At 41.6% G+C, this 25,094-nt stretch overlaps 1 protein-coding gene across 3 annotated transcripts in view; it reads right to left on the bottom strand.

Annotated features, from left to right (window-relative positions):
* The window catches only part of LOC134586395 (DNA (cytosine-5)-methyltransferase 3A-like), a 405,098-nt gene that overhangs the window by 171,229 nt on the left and 208,775 nt on the right, over window positions 1-25,094 (bottom strand). For all 3 annotated transcript variants that reach the window (XM_063441886.1, XM_063441888.1, XM_063441889.1), the window contains one exon: window positions 13,263-13,309. In XM_063441886.1, the coding sequence (XP_063297956.1) occupies window positions 13,263-13,309 (47 nt within the window). The remainder of the gene's footprint in view (window positions 1-13,262; window positions 13,310-25,094) is intronic.

Below are 25,094 nucleotides of genomic sequence, written 5' to 3'. Positions count from 1 at the left end.
CCCACCAACATCACCATCCGCCTTTGCCTTCCCAACAATGTTACCATCTGCGACTGCCTTCCCACCAACATCACCATCCGCCACTGCCCCCCCAACAATGTCACGATCCTCGACTGCCTTCCCAACAATGTCACCATCCACCACTGCCTTCCCAACAATGTCACCATCCGCCACTGCCTTCCCACCAACATAACCATCTGCCACTGCCTTCCCAACAATGTCACCATCCGCCACTGCCTTCCCAACAATGTCACTATCCGCCACTGCCTTCCCAACAATGTCACCATCCGCCACTGCCTTCCCAACAATGTCACCATCCGCGACTGCCTTCCCAACAATGTCACCATCCGCGACTGCCTTCCCACCATCAGTCCATACATTGCCAGTTACGCCATCAGTCCATACATTGCCATTTACACCATCAGTCGATACTTTGCCAGTTACGTCGTCAGTCAATACATTGCAAGTTACACCATCAGTCGATACATTGCCAGTTACGCCATCAGTCGATACATTTCCAGTTACGCCATCAGTCCATACATTGCCAGTTACGCTATCAGTCTGATACATTGCCAGTTACGCCATCAGTCCATACATTTCCAGTTACGCCATCAGTCCATACATTGCCAGTTACGCTATCAGTCTGATACATTGCCAGTTACGCCATCAGTCGACACATTTCCAGTTACGCCATCAGTCCATACATTGCCAGTTACGCCATCAGTCTAATACATTGCCAGTTACGCCATCAGTCGATACATTGCCAGTTACGCCATCAGTCGATACATTGCCAGTTACGCCATCAGTCCATACATTGCCAGTTACGCCATCAGTCTGATACATTGCCAGTTAAGTCATCAGTCGATACATTGCCAGTTATGTCATCAGTCAATACATTGCCAGTTACGCCATCAGTAGACACATTGCCAGTTACGCCACCAGTCTGATACATTGCCAGTTACGCCATCAGTCGATACATTGCCAGTTACGCCATCAGTCCATACATTGCCAGTTACGCCATCAGTCCATACATTGCCAGTTACGCCATCAGTCTGATACATTGCCAGTTAAGTCATCAGTCGATACATTGCCAGTTATGTCATCAGTCAATACATTGCCAGTTACGCCATCAGTAGACACATTGCCAGTTACGCCACCAGTCTGATACATTGCCAGTTAATACATTGTCGGTTGTGTCATAAGTGTCCCTGAGAAGGACACCTTTCGATATATAAATATCTGCTATCCTTGCACCATAACTACTAGAATGAGTTGGAGTTTTCCTTTATTGCCATCTGAACATGCATCTATTGGGGGTGCATATTATTTACCATTGTCCTTAATTTGTAGAACCCAAACTGCCCCATACTATCGCACTTCACCGGAAAGGTTATTCAATTAGCTGAGGATTAAAGGGAAATTTCGCATTTTCGACCAAAAGAGTCAATTAAAACATAACTAAAATGGAGATTCTGTTTGGCCTAAAATGCAAATTCAACTTGAATTCCAGACAATTCATTAAGTGCACTCCCACTGTTTGGACTCATCGAGCACGCAGCTATAAAGTATTCACATCCCTGTATCCTCCCTGTAGTAAAACTGGCAGCTCTGACACATGGATAGACTTAAAATAAAAATGTATGAATGAAAATAAACTTTAGATAAAATTTATAAAACCCTGGAGTCTGGGTGGCATTATGTGTAATAAAGGAATAATCTCCACACCATTTGCAGCAGATCTCATACTCTTATCCAACAAAGTTATTTACTGAAGTGAGACCTGTCGGTAGTTCATAGTGAATTTGTAATTTAAGGCCAAAGTAACCAAGCTGGAAGCATAGCAGACTGGAGACTTTTTCCAATGCGACTACTTTGCCTTAAATGTGAAATTCACTTACGGTATTTCTATTCTAGGTGACAATGCAGTTCTATTCGATAATGACGCCTCTATTCGATAATGCCAGTCCTAAGTAACAATCCCACTTCTATTCGATAATGCCAGTTCAAGGTAACAATGCCGGTTCTATTCGATAATGCCAGTTTTAGGTAACAATCCCGTTTCTATTCGACAATGCCAGTTCTAGGTAACAATCCCGCTTCTATTCGATAATGCCAGTTCTAGGTAGCAATGCCGCTTCTATTTGATAATGCCAGTTCTAGGTAACAATCCCGCTTCTATTCGACAATGCCAGTTCTAGGTAACAATCCCGCTTCTATTCGATAATGCCAGTTCTAGGTAACAATGCCGGTTCTATTCGATAATGCCAGTTCTAGGTAACAATGCTGGTTCTATTCGATAATGCCAGTTCTAGGTAACAATCCCACTTCTATTTGATAATGCCAGTTCTAGGTAATAATGCCGATTCTATTTGATAATGCCAGTTCTAGGTAACAATCCTGCTTCTATTCGATAATGTCAGTTCTATGTAACAATCCCGCTTCTATTCGAAAATGCCAGTTCTAGGTAAAAATGCCGCTTCTATTCGATAATGCCATTAGGTAACAATGCCGCTTCTATTCGATAATGCCAGTTCTAGGTAACAATGCCGCTTCTATTCGATAATGCCATTAGGTAACAATGCCGCTTCTATTCGATAATGCCAGTTCTAGGTAACAATGCCGGTTCTATTCGATAATGCCATTAGGTAACAATGCCGGTTCTATTCGATAATGCCAGTTCTAGGTAACAATGCCGGTTCTATTCGATAATGCCAGTTTTTTTAAAGTCCCCATTTAATTTCCAGTAAAGTGCCTTTGCCTGTATGTCCCATGGATGGTACTTCATAAATCTTTCAATCTTATCCCGAATTACTATTTGTAAAGTAACCTAGAGCTACCCAGAAGTAGTAACCTACAGATCAGACGATGGGCTTTCCAACAAGAAGGGATGGAGACAAATTCCATCGGTGGTGTCTGTCTTCCCACCAACATCACTATCCGCCACTGCCTTTTCAACAATGTCACCATCCGCGACTGCCTTCCCACCAACATCACCATCCACCACTGCCTTCCGAACAATGTCACCATCCGCGACTGCCTTCCCAACAACATCACCATCCACCACTGCCTTCCCAACAATGTCACCATCCGCAACTGCCTTCCCACCAACATCACCATCCGCCTTTGCCTTTCCAACAATGTCACCATCCGCCACTGCCTTCCCAACAATGTCACCATCCGCCACTGCTTTCCCACCAACGTCACCATCCGCAACTGCCTTCCCAACAATGTTACCATCTGCGACTGCCTTCCCACCAACATCACCATCCGCCACTGCCCCCCCAACAATGTCACGATCCTCGACTGCCTTCCCAACAATGTCACCATCCACCACTGCCTTCCCAACAATGTCACCATCCGCCACTGCCTTCCCACCAACATAACCATCTGCCACTGCCTTCCCAACAATGTCACCATCCGCCACTGCCTTCCCAACAATGTCACTATCCGCCACTGCCTTCCCAACAATGTCACCATCCGCCACTGCCTTCCCAACAATGTCACCATCCGCGACTGCCTTCCCAACAATGTCACCATCCGCGACTGCCTTCCCACCATCAGTCCATACATTGCCAGTTACGCCATCAGTCCATACATTGCCATTTACACCATCAGTCGATACTTTGCCAGTTACGTCGTCAGTCAATACATTGCAAGTTACACCATCAGTCGATACATTGCCAGTTACGCCATCAGTCGATACATTTCCAGTTACGCCATCAGTCCATACATTGCCAGTTACGCTATCAGTCTGATACATTGCCAGTTACGCCATCAGTCCATACATTTCCAGTTACGCCATCAGTCCATACATTGCCAGTTACGCTATCAGTCTGATACATTGCCAGTTACGCCATCAGTCGACACATTTCCAGTTACGCCATCAGTCCATACATTGCCAGTTACGCCATCAGTCTAATACATTGCCAGTTACGCCATCAGTCGATACATTGCCAGTTACGCCATCAGTCGATACATTGCCAGTTACGCCATCAGTCCATACATTGCCAGTTACGCCATCAGTCTGATACATTGCCAGTTAAGTCATCAGTCGATACATTGCCAGTTATGTCATCAGTCAATACATTGCCAGTTACGCCATCAGTAGACACATTGCCAGTTACGCCACCAGTCTGATACATTGCCAGTTACGCCATCAGTCGATACATTGCCAGTTACGCCATCAGTCCATACATTGCCAGTTACGCCATCAGTCTGATACATTGCCAGTTAAGTCATCAGTCGATACATTGCCAGTTATGTCATCAGTCAATACATTGCCAGTTACGCCATCAGTAGACACATTGCCAGTTACGCCCCCAGTCTGATACATTGCCAGTTAATACATTGTCGGTTGTGTCATAAGTGTCCCTGAGAAGGACACCTTTCAATATATAAATATCTGCTATCCTTGCACCATAACTACTAGAATGAGTTGGAGTTTTCCTTTATTGCCATCTGAACATGCATCTATTGGGGGTGCATATTATTTACCATTGTCCTTAATTTGTAGAACCCAAACTGCCCCATACTATCGCACTTCACCGGAAAGGTTATTCAATTAGCTGAGGATTAAAGGGAAATTTCGCATTTTCGACCAAAAGAGTCAATTAAAACATAACTAAAATGGAGATTCTGTTTGGCCTAAAATGCAAATTCAACTTGAATTCCAGACAATTCATTAAGTGCACTCCCACTGTTTGGACTCATCGAGCACGCAGCTATAAAGTATTCACATCCCTGTATCCTCCCTGTAGTAAAACTGGCAGCTCTGACACATGGATAGACTTAAAATAAAAATGTATGAATGAAAATAAACTTTAGATAAAATTTATAAAACCCTGGAGTCTGGGTGGCATTATGTGTAATAAAGGAATAATCTCCACACCATTTGCAGCAGATCTCATACTCTTATCCAACAAAGTTATTTACTGAAGTGAGACCTGTCGGTAGTTCATAGTGAATTTGTAATTTAAGGCCAAAGTAACCAAGCTGGAAGCATAGCAGACTGGAGACTTTTTCCAATGCGACTACTTTGCCTTAAATGTGAAATTCACTTACGGTATTTCTATTCTAGGTGACAATGCAGTTCTATTCGATAATGACGCCTCTATTCGATAATGCCAGTCCTAAGTAACAATCCCACTTCTATTCGATAATGCCAGTTCAAGGTAACAATGCCGGTTCTATTCGATAATGCCAGTTTTAGGTAACAATCCCGTTTCTATTCGACAATGCCAGTTCTAGGTAACAATCCCGCTTCTATTCGATAATGCCAGTTCTAGGTAGCAATGCCGCTTCTATTTGATAATGCCAGTTCTAGGTAACAATCCCGCTTCTATTCGACAATGCCAGTTCTAGGTAACAATCCCGCTTCTATTCGATAATGCCAGTTCTAGGTAACAATGCCGGTTCTATTCGATAATGCCAGTTCTAGGTAACAATGCTGGTTCTATTCGATAATGCCAGTTCTAGGTAACAATCCCACTTCTATTTGATAATGCCAGTTCTAGGTAATAATGCCGATTCTATTTGATAATGCCAGTTCTAGGTAACAATCCTGCTTCTATTCGATAATGTCAGTTCTATGTAACAATCCCGCTTCTATTCGAAAATGCCAGTTCTAGGTAAAAATGCCGCTTCTATTCGATAATGCCATTAGGTAACAATGCCGCTTCTATTCGATAATGCCAGTTCTAGGTAACAATGCCGCTTCTATTCGATAATGCCATTAGGTAACAATGCCGCTTCTATTCGATAATGCCAGTTCTAGGTAACAATGCCGGTTCTATTCGATAATGCCATTAGGTAACAATGCCGGTTCTATTCGATAATGCCAGTTCTAGGTAACAATGCCGGTTCTATTCGATAATGCCAGTTCTAGGTAACAATGCCACTTCTATTCGACAATGCTAGTTCTAGGTAACAATCCCGCCTCTATTCGATAATGCCAGTTCTAGGTAACAATCCCGCTTCTATTCGATAATGCCAGTTCTAGGTGACAATGCAGTTCTATTCAAAAATGCCATCTTCACCCGGCGAGGGCACGGCGCAGACTGAGCTCAGCAGGGCGGGGAAAGGGTTATAAAGCCTTCCCATGCCCTGCAATTTGACTCAGAACACTCTGATTGGTTGACTTGGAATTCAACCATTCAAATTGCTAGTCATTTTACACAGCGTGGGAAAGTTCTTTGGAATTTTCCCACGCTGTGTAAAATGACACAGAGCACTCTTATTGGTTGGCTTGAAAGTTACCCTGTAACTTCCCAAAACACCATAAAACCTGTAGATAGGGGGTACTGTTTTACACGTGAGACATGGCTGAATACAAATATGTGTATTTTGTTGCAGTAAAAGCAAACAGTATTATGACATTCACAGTTAAAATGTCACGTAGAACTAAAAAAATAACATTTCTTAATTTCTCACTTTTTTTTATATTTTGTTCATATAAAATTATGTTTCATAGCTAAATATTTGATTTTAAATGAAAGCCCTGTTTCCCCTGAATAAAATGAATTATAATAATAGGTGTGGGTGCACATAATATGAAAGAGGTGAATTACGGGTGAACAGACATATAGCGCAAATTCAAGTTTTTGTTTACGTTTTGTTTTGATCAGAACGTGTACATTTGGCTCAGTCCTTTAGGGGTTAACACTATGTCCTCTTATTGTGGTAGTTTTTCTTCTTTTAAATATAGTCTCCTCCTTTACTGTGTTGATTCCCTTTATGTATTTAAATGTTTCTATCATATCCCCCCTGTCTCGTCTTTCCTCCAAGCTATACATGTTAAGATCCTAACATAACCTTTCTAGGTGACAATGCCGGTTCTATGTGATAATACCAGTTCTAGGTGACAATGCCGGTTCTATGCTATAATACCAGTCCTAGGTGACAATGCTGGTTCTATGTGATAATACCAGTTCTAGGTGACAATGCCGGTTCTATGCTATAATACCAGTCCTAGGTGACAATGCTGGTTCTATGTGATAATACCAGTTCTAGGTGACAATGCCGGTTCTATGCTATAATACCAGTTCTAGGTGACAATGCTGGTTATATGTGATAATACCAGTTCTAGGTGACAATGCCGGTTCTATGCTATAATACCAGTCCTAGGTGACAATGCCGGTTCTACGTGATAATACCAGTTCCAGGTGACAATGCCGGTTCTATGCTATAATACCAGTTCTAGGTGACAATGCCGGTTCTACGTGATAATACCAGTTCTAGGTGACAATGCTGGTTATATGTGATAATACCAGTTCTAGGTGACAATGACGGTTCTATGCTACAATAACAGTTCTAGGTGACAATGCCGGTTCTATGCTATAATACCAGTCCTAGGTGACAATGCTGGTTCTATGTGATAATACCAGTTCTAGGTGACAATGCTGGTTCATTGTGATAATACCAGTTCAAGGTGACAATGCCGGTTCTATGTGATAATACCAGTTCTAGGTGACAATGCCGGTTCTATGTGATAATACCAGTTCTAGGTGACAATGCTGGTTCTATGCTATAATACCAGTTCTAGGTGACAATGCCGGTTCTATGCTATAATACCAGTTCTAGGTGACAATGCCGGTTCTATGCTATAATACCAGTTCTAGGTGACAATGCCGGTTCTATGCTATAATACCAGTTCTAGGTGACAGTGCTGGTTCTATGTGATAATACCAGTCCTAGGTGACAATGCCGGTTCTATGCTATAATACCAGTCCTAGGTGACAATGCTGGTTCTATGTGATAATACCAGTTCTAGGTGACAATGCCGGTTCTATGCTATAATACCAGTCCTAGGTGACAATGCTGGTTCTATGTGATAATACCAGTTCTAGGTGACAATGCCGGTTCTATGCTATAATACCAGTCCTAGGTGACAATGCTGGTTCTATGTGATAATACCAGTTCTAGGTGACAATGCCGGTTCTATGCTATAATACCAGTTCTAGGTGACAATGCTGGTTATATGTGATAATACCAGTTCTAGGTGACAATGCCGGTTCTATGCTATAATACCAGTCCTAGGTGACAATGCCGGTTCTACGTGATAATACCAGTTCCAGGTGACAATGCCGGTTCTATGCTATAATACCAGTTCTAGGTGACAATGCCGGTTCTACGTGATAATACCAGTTCTAGGTGACAATGCTGGTTATATGTGATAATACCAGTTCTAGGTGACAATGACGGTTCTATGCTATAATAACAGTTCTAGGTGACAATGCCGGTTCTATGCTATAATACCAGTCCTAGGTGACAATGCTGGTTCTATGTGATAATACCAGTTCTAGGTGACAATGCTGGTTCATTGTGATAATACCAGTTCAAGGTGACAATGCCGGTTCTATGTGATAATACCAGTTCTAGGTGACAATGCCGGTTCTATGTGATAATACCAGTTCTAGGTGACAATGCTGGTTCTATGCTATAATACCAGTTCTAGGTGACAATGCCGGTTCTATGCTATAATACCAGTTCTAGGTGACAATGCCGGTTCTATGCTATAATACCAGTTCTAGGTGACAATGCCGGTTCTATGCTATAATACCAGTTCTAGGTGACAGTGCTGGTTCTATGTGATAATACCAGTCCTAGGTGACAATGCCGGTTCTATGCTATAATACCAGTCCTAGGTGACAATGCTGGTTCTATGTGATAATACCAGTTCTAGGTGACAATGCCGGTTCTATGCTATAATACCAGTCCTAGGTGACAATGCTGGTTCTATGTGATAATACCAGTTCTAGGTGACAATGCCGGTTCTATGCTATAATACCAGTCCTAGGTGACAATGCTGGTTCTATGTGATAATACCAGTTCTTTCCTCCAAGCTATACATGTTAAGATCCTAACATAACCTTTCTAGGTGACAATGCCGGTTCTATGTGATAATACCAGTTCTAGGTGACAATGCCGGTTCTATGCTATAATACCAGTCCTAGGTGACAATGCTGGTTCTATGTGATAATACCAGTTCTAGGTGACAATGCCGGTTCTATGCTATAATACCAGTCCTAGGTGACAATGCTGGTTCTATGTGATAATACCAGTTCTAGGTGACAATGCTGGTTATATGTGATAATACCAGTTCTAGGTGACAATGCCGGTTCTATGCTATAATACCAGTCCTAGGTGACAATGCCGGTTCTACGTGATAATACCAGTTCCAGGTGACAATGCCGGTTCTATGCTATAATACCAGTTCTAGGTGACAATGCCGGTTCTACGTGATAATACCAGTTCTAGGTGACAATGCTGGTTATATGTGATAATACCAGTTCTAGGTGACAATGACGGTTCTATGCTATAATAACAGTTCTAGGTGACAATGCCGGTTCTATGCTATAATACCAGTCCTAGGTGACAATGCTGGTTCTATGTGATAATACCAGTTCTAGGTGACAATGCTGGTTCATTGTGATAATACCAGTTCAAGGTGACAATGCCGGTTCTATGTGATAATACCAGTTCTAGGTGACAATGCCGGTTCTATGTGATAATACCAGTTCTAGGTGACAATGCTGGTTCTATGCTATAATACCAGTTCTAGGTGACAATGCCGGTTCTATGCTATAATACCAGTTCTAGGTGACAATGCCGGTTCTATGCTATAATACCAGTTCTAGGTGACAATGCCGGTTCTATGCTATAATACCAGTTCTAGGTGACAGTGCTGGTTCTATGTGATAATACCAGTCCTAGGTGACAATGCCGGTTCTATGTGATAATACCAGTTCTAGGTGACAATGCTGATTCTATGTGATAATACCAGTCCTAGGTGACAATGCCGGTTCTATGTGATAATACCAGTTCTAGGTGACAATGCCGGTTCTATGTGATAATACCAGTTCTAGGTGACAATGCTGGTTCTATGCTATAATACCAGTTCTAGGTGACAATGCCGGTTCTATGCTATAATACCAGTTCTAGGTGACAATGCCGGTTCTATGCTATAATACCAGTTCTAGGTGACAATGCCGGTTCTATGCTATAATACCAGTTCTAGGTGACAGTGCTGGTTCTATGTGATAATACCAGTCCTAGGTGACAATGCCGGTTCTATGCTATAATACCAGTTCTAGGTGACAATGCTGATTCTATGTGATAATACCAGTTCTAGGTGACAATGTTGGTTCTATGTGATAATACCAGTTCTAGGTGACAATGCCGGTTCTATGCTATAATACCAGTTCTAGGTGACAATGCCGGTTCTATGTGACAATACCAGTTCTAAGTGACAATGCTGGTTCTATGTGATAATACCAGTTCTAGGTGACAATGCTGGTTCTATGCTATAATACCAGTTCTAGGTGACAATGCTAGACCAGGCATTTTATCTCACAGTCTGTACATAAACAGTGACTGGGGACAATGGAGTCTATTTGCCTAATCACGGCTTGCCCAAATCACTCCTTGTTCCTACCACATCAATTTTCTCCACGCAAAACACTGCTTTTTTCACCCTGAATCACAGCTACCTTGTATCAGTTCTCTCTTCTCAAGATCATTACTCTCCTAATTCATTTCTCTCTTAATTGTCTGCTCTTTGACACTCTCTGCTCCTAGCATCACCTCTCCACCTCCGAATCTGTGCTCCCTCAAATGTCCACTCCCATTAATCCCTGATAAATCCTGAACCCTGGGACTTCATAGATCCTAGATAATTATGGTAAGCTTTATGACCAGCAAGTGGAAATAGAAGCCATGAGTTGTTTTATGTGTGCCGGCCATGTTAAGACAATTTTCAATGAGAATTAGCATTTCATTCACCGTTAAACATTTCCTCTGCATTTTCCCTCCCTGTTCCTGATTAATGTTCTTCGCAGGCGCATTTTTTCTGCCTATCCAAATCGCAGGAAATGATCCTGTAGTGTGAAAGCCCAGACCGATCTGCAGACTGTGCATTAATATGCAAATGCATTACTAAACGTTGGGAGAACTAAGATTGATCATCGCCGCAAGTTCTGTCCCCAGGAAACAAGTCTTTCAGGAGCTTTTTGCGGCCCAACAGCACACATTTACAGCAATTTCATGGATACCGAAGAACAGTTCTATGTCTGCCTAGACAACGATTTCACAGCAGAGATTGGCAAAATCGCACAAGTCCACTGGGAAAACCACCACAAGAACCACACAGGAACGTCTACACGAGCAAGTTCATTTATTTTGTATTGTGTTGGTTTCTAATTCTATTTTATAGATATGAAGCCTGTATTCCGTAAACGTAGTGTCTTGTTTGTGACTCCAAGTTTAGTTGGAATTGTACAGCAATTACAACTTGGTCAGGAACGGTGGATGGGAGGACCAAAGGCGAGATTGATAAAAATAACTGGTGGAAATTTGGGTAAAGTTCTAAAAGTTCATCAATCACCATAGAAACCAGAAAAGTGCCCCTTGTGATTGTGTTAGAGTCCATGGTGACTGCAGTACTTGTAGAACTTGTAGCCGCACTTCTCAATTCATGATGCTTTTCTGAAGCTCTTTTTTTATTTGCTGCCTGCTGGAGGAACAGTATTCCATACCGCCATAACTCCATGCGTGCTTACAACTGAAGGCTATTATCGTGATTGGTTGGCTCACGATGCCAGTTAGCAAGCGTTCCTCCCCTTGGACATGCCAGACCACAAACAGACCTCATGCTGTAGTAAGAGAGCCTCGTTACCTGCTGGGGTCTCTCAGACCCCGGAATATTTCATTGCTTTAGTATAAAGTTGTGTTTTTCTTTCAGAATGGTTTAAGATAGCATAGAACAACATTACTCTACCCAGCAGCACTGAAAGTGTTAAGTTCCCTGGTATCGCACATGTAGTGGGACTTTACGCCTGATCCCACCAAGTGGGGCATTTAGGTAATGGAATCGGAGATCCAATGCTTTCCTATAGAGCTGATATGCTTCAGCGACAGGGCTTGTTGGGCTTTGCAGTCGAATTATTGGATTGAGTGAATAGCATTTTACTGTAACGTTTGCGGTAACTCTCACATTGAAATCTAAAGACAAGGAGTGGCACTTCCTGGGCCCTGGAGAAGATGATGCTTTGCCGTAACTCAGGGAAATTCGGATTTAACTTTATATTTTTGAGTTTATTTATGTATTTATTTTAACTTTCTGTAAAGCATGTTTTACATAATTATTTTGTTATATAAGTTAACAAAAAGATACAAGTACATAACATTCAACCCTTCACGCATCTGTTTATGCTGTTTATCCACCCCAAAAATGCAATGATTTCCAAATGTGCAGATAAAAAAAACTAAATAAGCTTGTCTCCAAAAATGCAGCCCGATTTCTCCTTAAACTGGCACTTAGGTGTTTACAGGGGTGAAAAAAAACATATTTCACACAGGCAAAGAACACCGGCTTTTTGAAACACATCTAAATCATCTCCTAAACTAACTCTTTAGGCATAAAATGCCACCTTTATTTTCCTTACTTTAAAGAACCCTTCCCACTGCCATAGGTAAAATCACCTTTCTTCAAGTCTAAATGGGTGGGTCATTTTAATTCCCTGTTAGATTTGGTTCATAATTACAATTGTCCATTCCCTTCATTCATTTTATAATTTGACTCTGTACGTTTTAAAGTTCCATACTATCGTTTCTAAAACCATTAAAAATGACACCACAAATCCAAGGTGACGTCTTCCCATTGACTTCCATAGAGGCACTCTCCAATGCATTAAAAAGCGAGTGTTCCTTTAATATAACCAGAAGTAGTTTGTTGTATAAGGGAGAAATCTATTGCAAGTTTGAAGTCAAGAGAGATTTTTTTTCTTTCTTTTTTAAGACACAATCTGAATTCATAACGTGCTTTTTGTTTTATTCTGGAACAGCAGAACCCGGGAGATATACTAGACAGAAACTCATGGAATTCAGTCCTTTTTAACCCAGAAATTTGTTATCAGATTAATTTCTTTCTATTTCTAACACTGTGATCAATAATTATCACCATTTTAAGGGTCTCACCCCTACGTGCACAGACTGAGATCAATGAGTGCCCGAAGCTGATGTTTATACAGTAGTGCCATCTACAAGTTCAGAAATCCACTCATGAAACTAACAACAAATTCAGGAAATAAGGCAAAGACTGGTATTAATATCTCATCAAGGGTAAACTCAGAATATTCAACCTTTCTAAAAGTCAAGCGTAGAGGACAGGGGATTATAAATCTAACCATGCACCCCAACTCCACAGAAGGCAGAGACATTTCTGACCACCCAATATCAAGTTTAGAATGAAGATATCTCATACTTGCCTCTGATTTGGGGGAATCCGAGTCAGCATCTTCCTTATCTTCTTTACCTACAAAGACAGTAGGAGATGTGTTAGTATTAATTCATGTTTGGACAAAGCCAAGCAGTCCACACTTGTGTTCTCGATAAATGAAAGCCCAGCTGGTGTGGACAATGGACCTCTAATTTTAACTCTGTGGCAGGACCGCTGCCTGATTATGAACAGCCCTATCTTTTGTGTTGATGTGCTCTCCTGGAATGTATGTTTTCCCTTATTAATTTCCACCCTCACTGTAATTTTCACAGTAAATCATGCAAATTGCTTGTTAACCACACGGGGGCGCTCCGGGGCACCGGACCACACCGATACTCCACTTAGAATGTGTGGTTAGAATATTCACACCTCGCTAACGAGGTATGAAAACCACAGGCCGCGAGGGAAACCAGTGGGTGACCACCGGTTCGTATCACAGAACGACCACCAAGGGGAGCCTTCGCATCCCGAACCGGCCTGCGTGCTGGGTCTTCTCCCAACGGAGCTATAATCACTCCTTACACCACTACCTGGGAGCTACAAGGCTAGGCTTGTGGCAGCCCAGGAAAACACTCTCTCGGGTGGATACTAGCGTAGGGATATCAACGCAAGAGAGGGACACGCGCCAACAGGGAATCCCTGGGGCTGTGAGTTGGTCTCACGGCCACAGGGCCCCGGTGGACACGTGGAAATCTGTGCCGAACCAATCAGAGAGGGAACGCCCATTCAAACTGGGTTTGCGCCATTCTCCTGGTTGGTTGGCGGATTGGCTATTGCTTAGTTTGGGCGCGAAGTTTGAATTTACCGGACCAAACCAAGCAACGCTGTGAAACTGATTTCGGGGATGTACAAAGCCTCGAGCCCCAGACTTTAGACGCTGGTATCTCGGACTCTGTACACCCAATAGCTCCAGTATTTACAGGGATCCCAGATGGGACCCAGGGCTATATAACAATATATGTTTTACCTGTGTGACCCCTTCCCTTCCCAGGGCACCGAGCCCCAAAGTTTACCGCCCTGTATGTAATGTGTTAGCACGTGTGTCCCTGTGTGCTAATGGAATCTCCCAGAGCGGGAGATGGTTATCTGCAACACAGCCCCCTCCTGCCTGGGATTGTGTTGTGTTGGATGGAGACCCCTGTGGGGGGTCTGTGCAGTAAAAGCTGTGTGTCCAAATAAAGATTGTCAATCGTTGTACCCCTGGAACCGTGTGTTGTCCAGTTACTGGGGGAAAATGGGTCTCTTAATACATTAATAGCGAGGGTCACCCAGGTCCCGCTACAAACTCATTATACAATCTGTTCAGTTACAGCTGGACATGTCTTTATTGGATTCATGTTTTCATTGTGCACGATACCCACATTTCATGGCATCCCCTGGATAATACGTGCTGGATGGGCCGGACAGATTAAGACTTGTGTGATGTGATTGCCGGAAACGGTTTCATTTTTAAAACACTCACATACTGCGCATAGTACGAGGTTTGTGGTCTCAGAATTAAATTATGATTATGGGGGAGAAGTTTGTTCATAAAGGTAGGTTTAATGGTCATTGGAGTGCAAGCTCACCTACCTTTGGAGTGATTGAGTATAAAGTGAAGGGAACCTTTTTTGTTGCTTTTGTTCTATGTATCTTGGCTGATAAATACCGTGGCCATTGCTGCAGCCCAGGAGTAGTGGCAGTTTGCTAACAGTGGGAGATGATCACCGATCACGGGATCCAGCATTGGGAGATAAACCGATCTCACTGATCCCAGGACACGGCAGTGGGAGATAAACCGATCTCACTGATCCCAGGACACGACAGTGGGAGATAAACCGATCTCACTGATCCCAGGACACGACAGTGGGAGATAAAACGATCTCACTGATCCCAGGACACGGCAGTGGGAGATAAACCGATGTCACTGATCCCAGGACACAACAGTGGGAGATAAACCGATCTCACTGATCCCAGGACACGACAGTGGGAGATAAACCGATCTCACTGATCCCAGGACACGACAGTGGGAGATAAAACGATCTCACTGATCCCAGGACATGGCAGTGGGAGATAAACCGATCTCACTGATCCCAGGACACGACAGTGGGAGATAAACCGATCTCACTGATCCCAGGACACGACAGTGGGAGATAAAACGATCTCACTGATCCCAGGACACGACAGTGGGAGATAAAACGATCTCACTGATCCCAGGACACGACAGTGGGAGATAAACCGATCTCACTGATCCCAGGACACGACAGTGGGAGATAAACCGATCTCACTGATCCCAGGACACGACAGTGGGAGATAAAACGATCTCACTGATCCCGGGACACGACAGTGGGAGATAAACCGATCTCACTGATCCCAGGACACGACAGTGGGAGATAAAACGATCTCACTGATCCCAGGACACGACAGTGGGAGATAAAACGATCTCACTGATCCCAGGACACAACAGTGGGAGATAAACCGATCTCACTGATCCCAGGACACGACAGTGGGAGATAAGCCGATCTCACTGATCACGGGATCTCACAATGGGATCCCAGGACACGGCAGTGGGAGATAAACCGATCTAACTGATCCCAGGATGCGACAGTGGGAGATAAGCCGATCTCACTGATCACGGAATCTCACAATGGGATCCCAGGATCCGGCAGTGGGAGATAAAACGATCTCACTGATCCCAGGACACGTCAGTGGGAGAAAAAACGATCTCACTGATCCCAGGATCTCACAGTGGTAGATAACCCAATCTCACTGATCCCAGGAACTGATAGTGGGTGATAAGTCGATCTCACCGATCCCAGGATCCGGCAGTGGGACATAAGCCGATCTCACTTATCCCAGGATCTCACTATGAGAGATTGTAGCGGAGAGCTGATTTCCCACAGCTTAACTCCACCAATATATCCAGAGGATGCAGGAACAAGTAGTAAATCCCAGAGAATATCCAGCACAGTCAGCAATGCAATCCAGCAATATCCCATCACATTTCCCAATAACTGGACAACACACAGTATCAGGAGTAGAACTGAAGTTTAATGGCAACATTCCTGCTTTTATGAGATTCTCCCATGCAAGGGAGGGATTCACCACAATTAGTACAGTAACCAATCACATAGACGTTACCTCCCACACATCTCCTCCCCTTAGATTAACAGGTAATACAATTATACTGTACATACTTTTCCCCACTTTCCAGATGTACCCCCTGGTAGCCCTGATCTGGGTGAGCAACATATCCAAAAATCACCCAGATCAGACCAGGGGTTCGGGAGTTTTAGGAAGGTAAAGTTTTGACCGACCGCATGGGTAAAGATGCCGAAATTAGTTCCATGAAATCTGGCCCTGCGGTCGGTCTCTATTTGTGCCCCAAAACTCCCGAAAGGCTATGCCACACATAATGGAGTCGGTAACCGGATGAATCCTCTAGTTCGTGGGATTCATCCTACCGAATGACGGGCAGTTTGTGAGTTGTTTTCGGTACTTTCTGCTGTCCTGGAGGTCTTAGCGGTGTTCGGCTAGTCGAGTGTCCGTTTTGAGTTCCAGACACTCGACGACCAAACACCGCTGTTCGTAGGGTTAAGATGGCCACCGCCACGTGTTCGGCTGCCGAAATGGCAGCCACCCAGGGGATACAGCAGTGAATTCGTATGAACCAAGGGAATAGGAGAAACGATCAGGGAGGTAAATTGCATGATTAATATACATCAGGGTGGTTCGGTTGTTCGGTACTTTGTTCGTATACCGAACAAAGTATGTCCATAGATGGTGCAATGTCAATCTGTGTAATCCAGGCATGAAAAACCTCAGCAGTGCCAACAAATGAAACAATAGATGGGACAGCCAAAAAGGGGTTACGCTACAGAGATAAACCAATCTCACTGATCCCAGGATCCGGCAGTGGGACATAAGCTGATCTCACTAATCCTAGGATCTCACAATGGGAGATAAGCCGATCTTACTGATCCCAGGATCCGGCAGTGGGAGATAAGCCGATCTCACTGATCCCAGGATCTCACTATGGGAGATAAACCGATCTCACTGATACCAGGATCTCACAGTGGGAGATAAACCGATCTCACTAATCCCAGGATCTCACAATGGGAGATAAGCCGATCTCACTGATCCCAGGATCTCACAGTGGGAGATAAACCGATCTCACTGATCCCAGGATCTCACAGTGGGAGATAAACCGATCTCACTGATCCCAGGATCCGGCAGTGGGAGATAAGCCGATCTCACTGATCCCAGGATTCGGCAGTGGGAGATAAGTTGATCTCACAATGGGAGATAAGCCAATTTCACTGATGCCAGGATCCGGCAGTGGGAGATAAACCGATCTCACTGATCCCAGGATCTTACTATGGGAGATATACCGATCTCACTGATCCCAGGATCCGGCAGTGGGAGATAAGCTGATCTCACTAATCCCAGGATCTCACAATGGGAGATAAGCCGATCTCACTGATCCCAGGATCTTACTATGGGAGATATACCGATCTCACTGATCCCAGGATCCGGCAGTGGGAGATAAGCTGATCTCACTAATCCCAGGATCTCACAATGGGAGATAAGCCGATCTCACTGATCCCATGATCTCACAGTGGGAGATAAGCCGATGTCACTGATCCCAGGATCTCACAGTGGGAGATAAGCCAATCTCACTGACCACAGGATCTCACAGTGGGATATAAACTGATCTATGTTTCTAATTGTAGTAGTTGCTCTAAAAAATGATGAATTAGCAACACAGTGGCTGGGAGTAAATCTGACTACTAGTACAGTAGGTAAGGAATTGAAACATTAGTCAGAGGATTAATTCCTTTACTTCCAACAATATCTCCATATCCCAGCTCAATGTTAAAAAAATGGCATTCCACTGGCCAGGGCTGGGGTTCTGAAAACCCAAAGATTATACAGAAGTTCTATTCAGGCAGGTTAGTAGCCTACAGAGCATCGCACTGTGCAGTGGTTTAGTTTAATGGTACCTACCGTATGAGGATATTAGGGATACATCCATTCTCTGGATTGAATGCATTGTAATATATGGGTATTATTACCAATGTGGGATAACATTGAGCAGAAAGGCCGTCCTGTCTGTGAGGAGTAACCTCTATACTCGTAGTGTGTTGTATCCTGCGATTACATGCTAGATATTAACTCACATTCTAAATAAAAGTTGTGTTTTGAAACGAACATAACTTCATGTTAACATTAATGCAGCTGTAAATGAATGTTACTGTGATTATTGTGTATCACTGATTATTAGAATTGATTCTGTGTAATGCATTGACAATCAATGTGTTTATTCCAAGACCTCCAGTATTCGTTGTTGGCTAGAGATATGTGGTCTAAGAGCCAGGCCCATGGCCGGCCGTCTGTAGCTTCCCTCTGTTGGGGTAAGGAGGGGTTTCCTATTTGGGGTCTGGGAAAGACCTACTTTTAATCACAGGGCAGGTTTCTTAGAAAGCGAGAGCACAGACGGAAGGAAGGTCGTGAAGGCTACAGGAAACAGCTTTATCTGTGTCTGAGATCAGTTCACACACACACACACACACACACACGCACAATCGCAGAGAACATACAGAGAATTTAAATATCCCATTGCAGTGTGTGTTCGTGTCATACAGCCGTAAATGTGAAGAATAAGAGACAGTGCGAGTGATATGTCTTCCATTCGCTGATCAGGGCTGTTTCACAGTCTGACCGCCATATTATTGTATGAGGAGATCAGGTCTACATGCACGCAGGACTGCGTCACACAACACATATGAAAGACATCAATGAGAGTTCAAGCTGGACACCCGTGTTAATTAAATTACTGGGAGATTTCAGCCACGAGATAAAAGGATTACGAGACTTTAGCATTCATTCACTGATAGAAGCAGAAGTGAAACAGGTCAGGATTCCAAATGTCATCCAATGGGGTCTAACACTGTTATTCACTAAACACCGGGTCTTGTCCAGAGGGACAAAATCAGAGAAAAGGGCAGCATCCGAACCGGAATTAATTCTCATATTTACTAAATACTATACCAATTAGGTAATAAAGCGTTCAGTGTCTGGATTGAAATTGGTTCTTTCACATCCGAACCCTAAACAAAGTATTCAGTTTGGAAGATTCACAAAACAAATCTACTTTCACAAATTATTCTTCATTTGCTTTAAAGTCCGATATTATGGGCCCACAAGGCAGACAAATAGTTTAAAACTCCTCAGCAATGCTTAACTAAGATTATTATATTACCTTTTTTATTTAGCGCTGACTCGTTCTGTTTTTTTATCTTACTAAGATTACAGTAATATGGAGGTCTAATTGATTATTTTTTTATTTTAACTTGTTTAACCCCTTAAGGACACATGACATGTGTGACATGTCATGATTCCCTTTTATTCCAGAAGTTTGGTCCTTAAGGGGTTAATGTGTTGTCTGGCTGCAAACACGGGCCAGCCACCATATAATTGTTTATTTTGTGTTCACTGGCTGCTAGAATTTGCCAGCGGGCTAATTGTTTAGGTTTTCTAAAATCTAAGCCAAGATTTGAAGTGTCTGGGACTGGATTTGAAGCACTTGGGTTCAGATTCAGCTGAACAGTATTAAAGGGACACGATAGTCACCAGAACAACTACAGCTTATTGAATTTGTTCTGGTGAGTAGAATCATTACCGTCAGGCTTTTTGCTGTAAACGCTGTCTTTTCAGAGAAAATGCAGTGTTTACATTACAGCCTAGTGATAACTTCACTGGCCACTCCTCAGATGGCTGCTAGAGATCCTTCCTGGGTCATGGCTGCCTAAAATGCATCCAAACAGTCAGTGTCTCCTCCCTCTGCATGCAGACACTGAACTTTCCTCATAGAGAATCATTGATTCAATTTATCTCTATGAGGAGATGCTGATTGGCCAGGGCTGTGTTTGAATCATGCTGGCTCTGCCTCTGATCTGCCTCCTTGTCAGTCTCAGCCAATCATATGGGGAAGCATTGTGATTTGATCAGGCTACCACGTCTGATGATGTCAGCAGACTGCTTGTTTTTCTGAGTCTAACAGCATGCAGAGTTACAGCTTCAGGCTTGAATACAGTAAGATTTTTACTATATTTATGGAGGCATGAGGGGCCCAGGGGGGTAGATGGTGGTGTTAACACTATAGGGTCAGGAATACAGGAATCAGGAATCCTTTAAATACGGTGAACAATATTTTGCAGCCCAAATGCCCCGTATGCATGGTTTTAACCTGTTCAATAGTGAATAACCCTGTATGAGTATCTGGACTTCCATGGTGACGGGACGCACCAGGCGTGCTGAGATTGTTGGGGGTTGTCTTGATGGAGTTACATTGTTTTGCTTGCGTTTGCATGCTGCCTGTATATAAAGTGAGAGAGAGATGCATTGGAGGACTACGGCAGGGCACAGCAAGGGGCACAGTGACTGGACGTAGCCGCTGACACCAGGCGTGCTGAGATTGTTGGGGGTTGTCTTGATGGAGTTACATTGTTTTCCTTGTGTTTGCAAGCTGCCTGTATATAAAGTAAGAGAGAGTTGCATTGGAGGACTGTGGCAGGGCACAGCAAGGGGCACAGTGACTGGACGCAGTATTAAATCTGCAGAGAGGAATAGACAAGCCATGCAGATGCTGTAAATAATACCCAGACGAGAGACCATTTTCACTGCATTACGTTTAGCTACGGGCAGAAATGAACTGTCATAGCGTCCAGACGTTTAAAGAGAATGTGGTGATTTTTAGAGTTGTGTAAACATTTGTTTTGCCTATAAACTAATGTATTTGCTTTGCAAACGTTTTGCCTGAAGCAAGTCCATTTAAATCCACATCCAAACGAAAGAAAAGATGGGAAAAGATGGAAAAGATGGGAAAAGATGGGAAAAGATGTCACCTATTTCATGGAAGATCGATTTGTTTCAAGTGGGGGGAAGAAAAGGGGGTTATTTTGTGCAAAGCGATTTTACCTTTATGACTAAAATACATTTTTGCACAAGTACAGTAATCATACAAAGCCACAACGTACCTCCTATCGGTGCGCTAATAATACCTTTATCTTATATAATAATAAATATATTTATCCTATGCTATTTCCTGCCTAGGAAACACACATTATTGGACTGCACTCAGTGCTGCCATCTGTTGAGTTACAATGATATTTACTGTATACGGCTTCCTACAGTGGGTTAGTGTAATACAGACAGTGATATAATATAGTGGGTTAGTGTAATACAGACAGTGATATAATATAGTGGGTTAGTGTAATAGAGTGGGTTAGTGTAAGACAGAGAGTGATATAATATAGTGGGTTAGTGTAAGACAGAGAGTGATATGATATAGTGGGTTAGTGTAATATAGACAGTGATATAATATAGTGGGTTAGTGTAATACAGAGAGTGATATAATATAGTGGGTTAGTTCAATATAGACAGTGATATAATATAGTGGGTTAGTGTAATATAGACAGTGATATGATATAGTGGGTTAGTGTAATACAGAGAGTGATATAATATAGTGGGTTAGTGTAAGACAGAGAGTGATATAATATAGTGGGTTAGTGTAATATAGACAGTGATATAATATAGTGGGTTAGTGTAATATAGACAGTGATATAATATAGTGGGTTAGTTCAATATAGACAGTGATATAATATAGTGGGTTAGTGTAATACAGAGAGTGATATAATATAGTGGGTTAGTGTAATATAGACAGTGATATAATATAGTGGTTTAGTGTAATATAGACAGTGATATAATATAGTGGGTTAGTGTAATATAGACAGTGATATAATATAGTGGGTTAGTGTAATAGAGTGGGTTAGTGTAAGACAGAGAGTGATATAATATAGTGGGTTAGTGTAATATAGACAGTGATATAATATAGTGGGTTAGTGCAATACAGACAATGATCTAATATAGTGGGTTAGTGTAATATAGACAGTGATCTAATATAGTGGGTTAGTGTAATATAGACAGTGATATAATATAGTGGGTTAGTTCAATATAGACAGTGATATAATATAGTGGGTTAGTGTAATACAGACAGTGATATAATATAGTGGGTTAGTGTAATACAGACAGTGATATAATATAGTGGGTTAGTTCAATATAGACAGTGATATAATATAGTGGGTTAGTTCAATATAGACAGTGATATAATATAGTGGGTTAGTGTAATAGAGTGGGTTAGTGTAAGACAGAGAGTGATATAATATAGTGGGTTAGTGTAATACAGAGAGTGATATAATATAGTGGGTTAGTGTAATAGAGTGGGTTAGTGTAATACAGACAGTGATATAATATAGTGGGTTAGTGTAATACAGACAGTGATATAATATAGTGGGTTAGTGCAATATAGACAGTGATATAATATAGTGGGTTAGTGTAATACAGACAGTGATATAATATAGTGGGTTAGTGTAATACAGACAGTGATATAATATAGTGGGTTAGTGTAATAGAGTGGGTTAGTGTAAGACAGAGAGTGATATAATATAGTGGGTTAGTGTAATACAGAGAGTGATATAATATAGTGGGTTAGTGTAATAGAGTGGGTTAGTGTAATACAGACAGTGATATAATATAGTGGGTTAGTGCAATATAGACAGTGATATAATATAGTGGGTTAGTGTAATACAGACAGTGATATAATATAGTGGGTTAGTGTAATACAGACAGTGATATAATATAGTGGGTTAGTGTAATAGAGTGGGTTAGTGATATAATATAGTGGGTTAGTGTAATACAGACAGTGATATAATATAGTGGGTTAGTGTAATACAGACAGTGATATAATATAGTGGGTTAGTGTAATACAGAGAGTGATATAATATAGTGGGATAGTTTAATATAGACAGTGATATAATATAGTGGGTTAGTGTAATACAGACAGTGATATAATATAGTGGGTTAGTGTAATACAGACAGTGATATAATATAGTGGGTTAGTGTAATACAGACAGTGATATAATATAGTGGGTTAGTGCAATATAGACAGTGATATAATATAGTGGGTTAGTGTAATACAGACAGTGATATAATATAGTGGGTTAGTGTAATACAGACAGTGATATAATATAGTGGGTTAGTGTAATAGAGTGGGTTAGTGTAAGACAGAGAGTGATATAATATAGTGGGTTAGTGTAATACAGAGAGTGATATAATATAGTGGGTTAGTGTAATAGAGTGGGTTAGTGTAATACAGACAGTGATATAATATAGTGGGTTAGTGCAATATAGACAGTGATATAATATAGTGGGTTAGTGTAATACAGACAGTGATATAATATAGTGGGTTAGTGTAATACAGACAGTGATATAATATAGTGGGTTAGTGTAATAGAGTGGGTTAGTGATATAATATAGTGGGTTAGTGTAATACAGAGAGTGATATAATATAGTGGGTTAGTGTAATACAGACAGTGATATAATATAGTGGGTTAGTGTAATACAGACAGTGATATAATATAGTGGGTTAGTGTAATACAGAGAGTGATATAATATAGTGGGATAGTTTAATATAGACAGTGATATAATATAGTGGGTTAGTGTAATACAGACAGTGATATAATATAGTGGGTTAGTGTAATACAGACAGTGATATAATATAGTGGGTTAGTGTAATACAGACAGTGATATAATATAGTGGGTTAGTGTAATAGAGTGGGTTAGTGTAAGACAGAGAGTGATATAATATAGTGGGTTAGTATAAGACAGAGAGTGATATAATATAGTGGGTTAGTGTAAGACAGAGAGTGATATAATATAGTGGGTTAGTGTAAGACAGAGAGTGATATAATATAGTGGGTTAGTGTAATAGAGTGGGTTAGTGTAATATAGACAGTGATATAATATAGCGGGTTAGTGTAATATAGACAGTGATATAATATAGTGGGTTAGTGTAATATAGACAGTGATATAATATAGTGGGTTAGTGTAATACAGACAGTGATATAATATAGTGGGTTAGTGTAATATAGACAGTGATATAATATAGTGGGTTAGTGTAATATCGACAGTGATATAATATAGTGGGTTAGTGTAATACAGACAGTGATATAATATAGTGGGTTAGTGTAATATAGACAGTGATATAATATAGTGGGTTAGTGTAAGACAGAGAGTGATATAATATAGTGGGTTAGTGTAAGACAGAGAGTGATATAATATAGTGGGTTAGTGTAATAGAGTGGGTTAGTGTAATATAGACAGTGATATAATATAGCGGGTTAGTGTAATATAGACAGTGATATAATATAGTGGGTTAGTGTAATAGAGTGGGTTAGTGTAATATAGACAGTGATATAATATAGTGGGTTAGTGTAATACAGACAGTGATATAATATAGTGGGTTAGTGTAATATAGACAGTGATATAATATAGTGGGTTAGTGTAATATAGACAGTGATATAATATAGTGGGTTAGTGTAAGACAGAGAGTGATATAATATAGTGGGTTAGTGTAATATAGACAGTGATATAATATAGCGGGTTAGTGTAATATAGACAGTGATATAATATAGTGGGTTAGTGTAATATAGACAGTGATATAATATAGTGGCTTAGGGTATAACAGACAGTGATATAATATAGCGGGTTAGTGTAATATAGACAGTGATATAATATAGTGGGTTAGTGTAATAGAGAGGGTTAGTGTAATATAGACAGTGATATAATATAGTGGGTTAGTGTAATACAGACAGTGATATAATATAGTGGGTTAGTGTAATATAGACAGTGATATAATATAGCGGGTTAGTGTAATATAGACAGTGATATAATATAGTGGCTTAGGGTATAACAGACAGGTATGTAATATAGCGGGTTAGTG

The sequence above is a fragment of the Pelobates fuscus genome, chromosome 2 (assembly GCF_036172605.1).
Source record: "Pelobates fuscus isolate aPelFus1 chromosome 2, aPelFus1.pri, whole genome shotgun sequence".
In the NCBI taxonomy this organism is placed as follows: domain Eukaryota; kingdom Metazoa; phylum Chordata; class Amphibia; order Anura; family Pelobatidae; genus Pelobates; species Pelobates fuscus.
The sequence above is the reverse complement of the archived record's forward strand: the minus strand, read 5'-3'. Positions and strand labels throughout refer to the sequence as shown.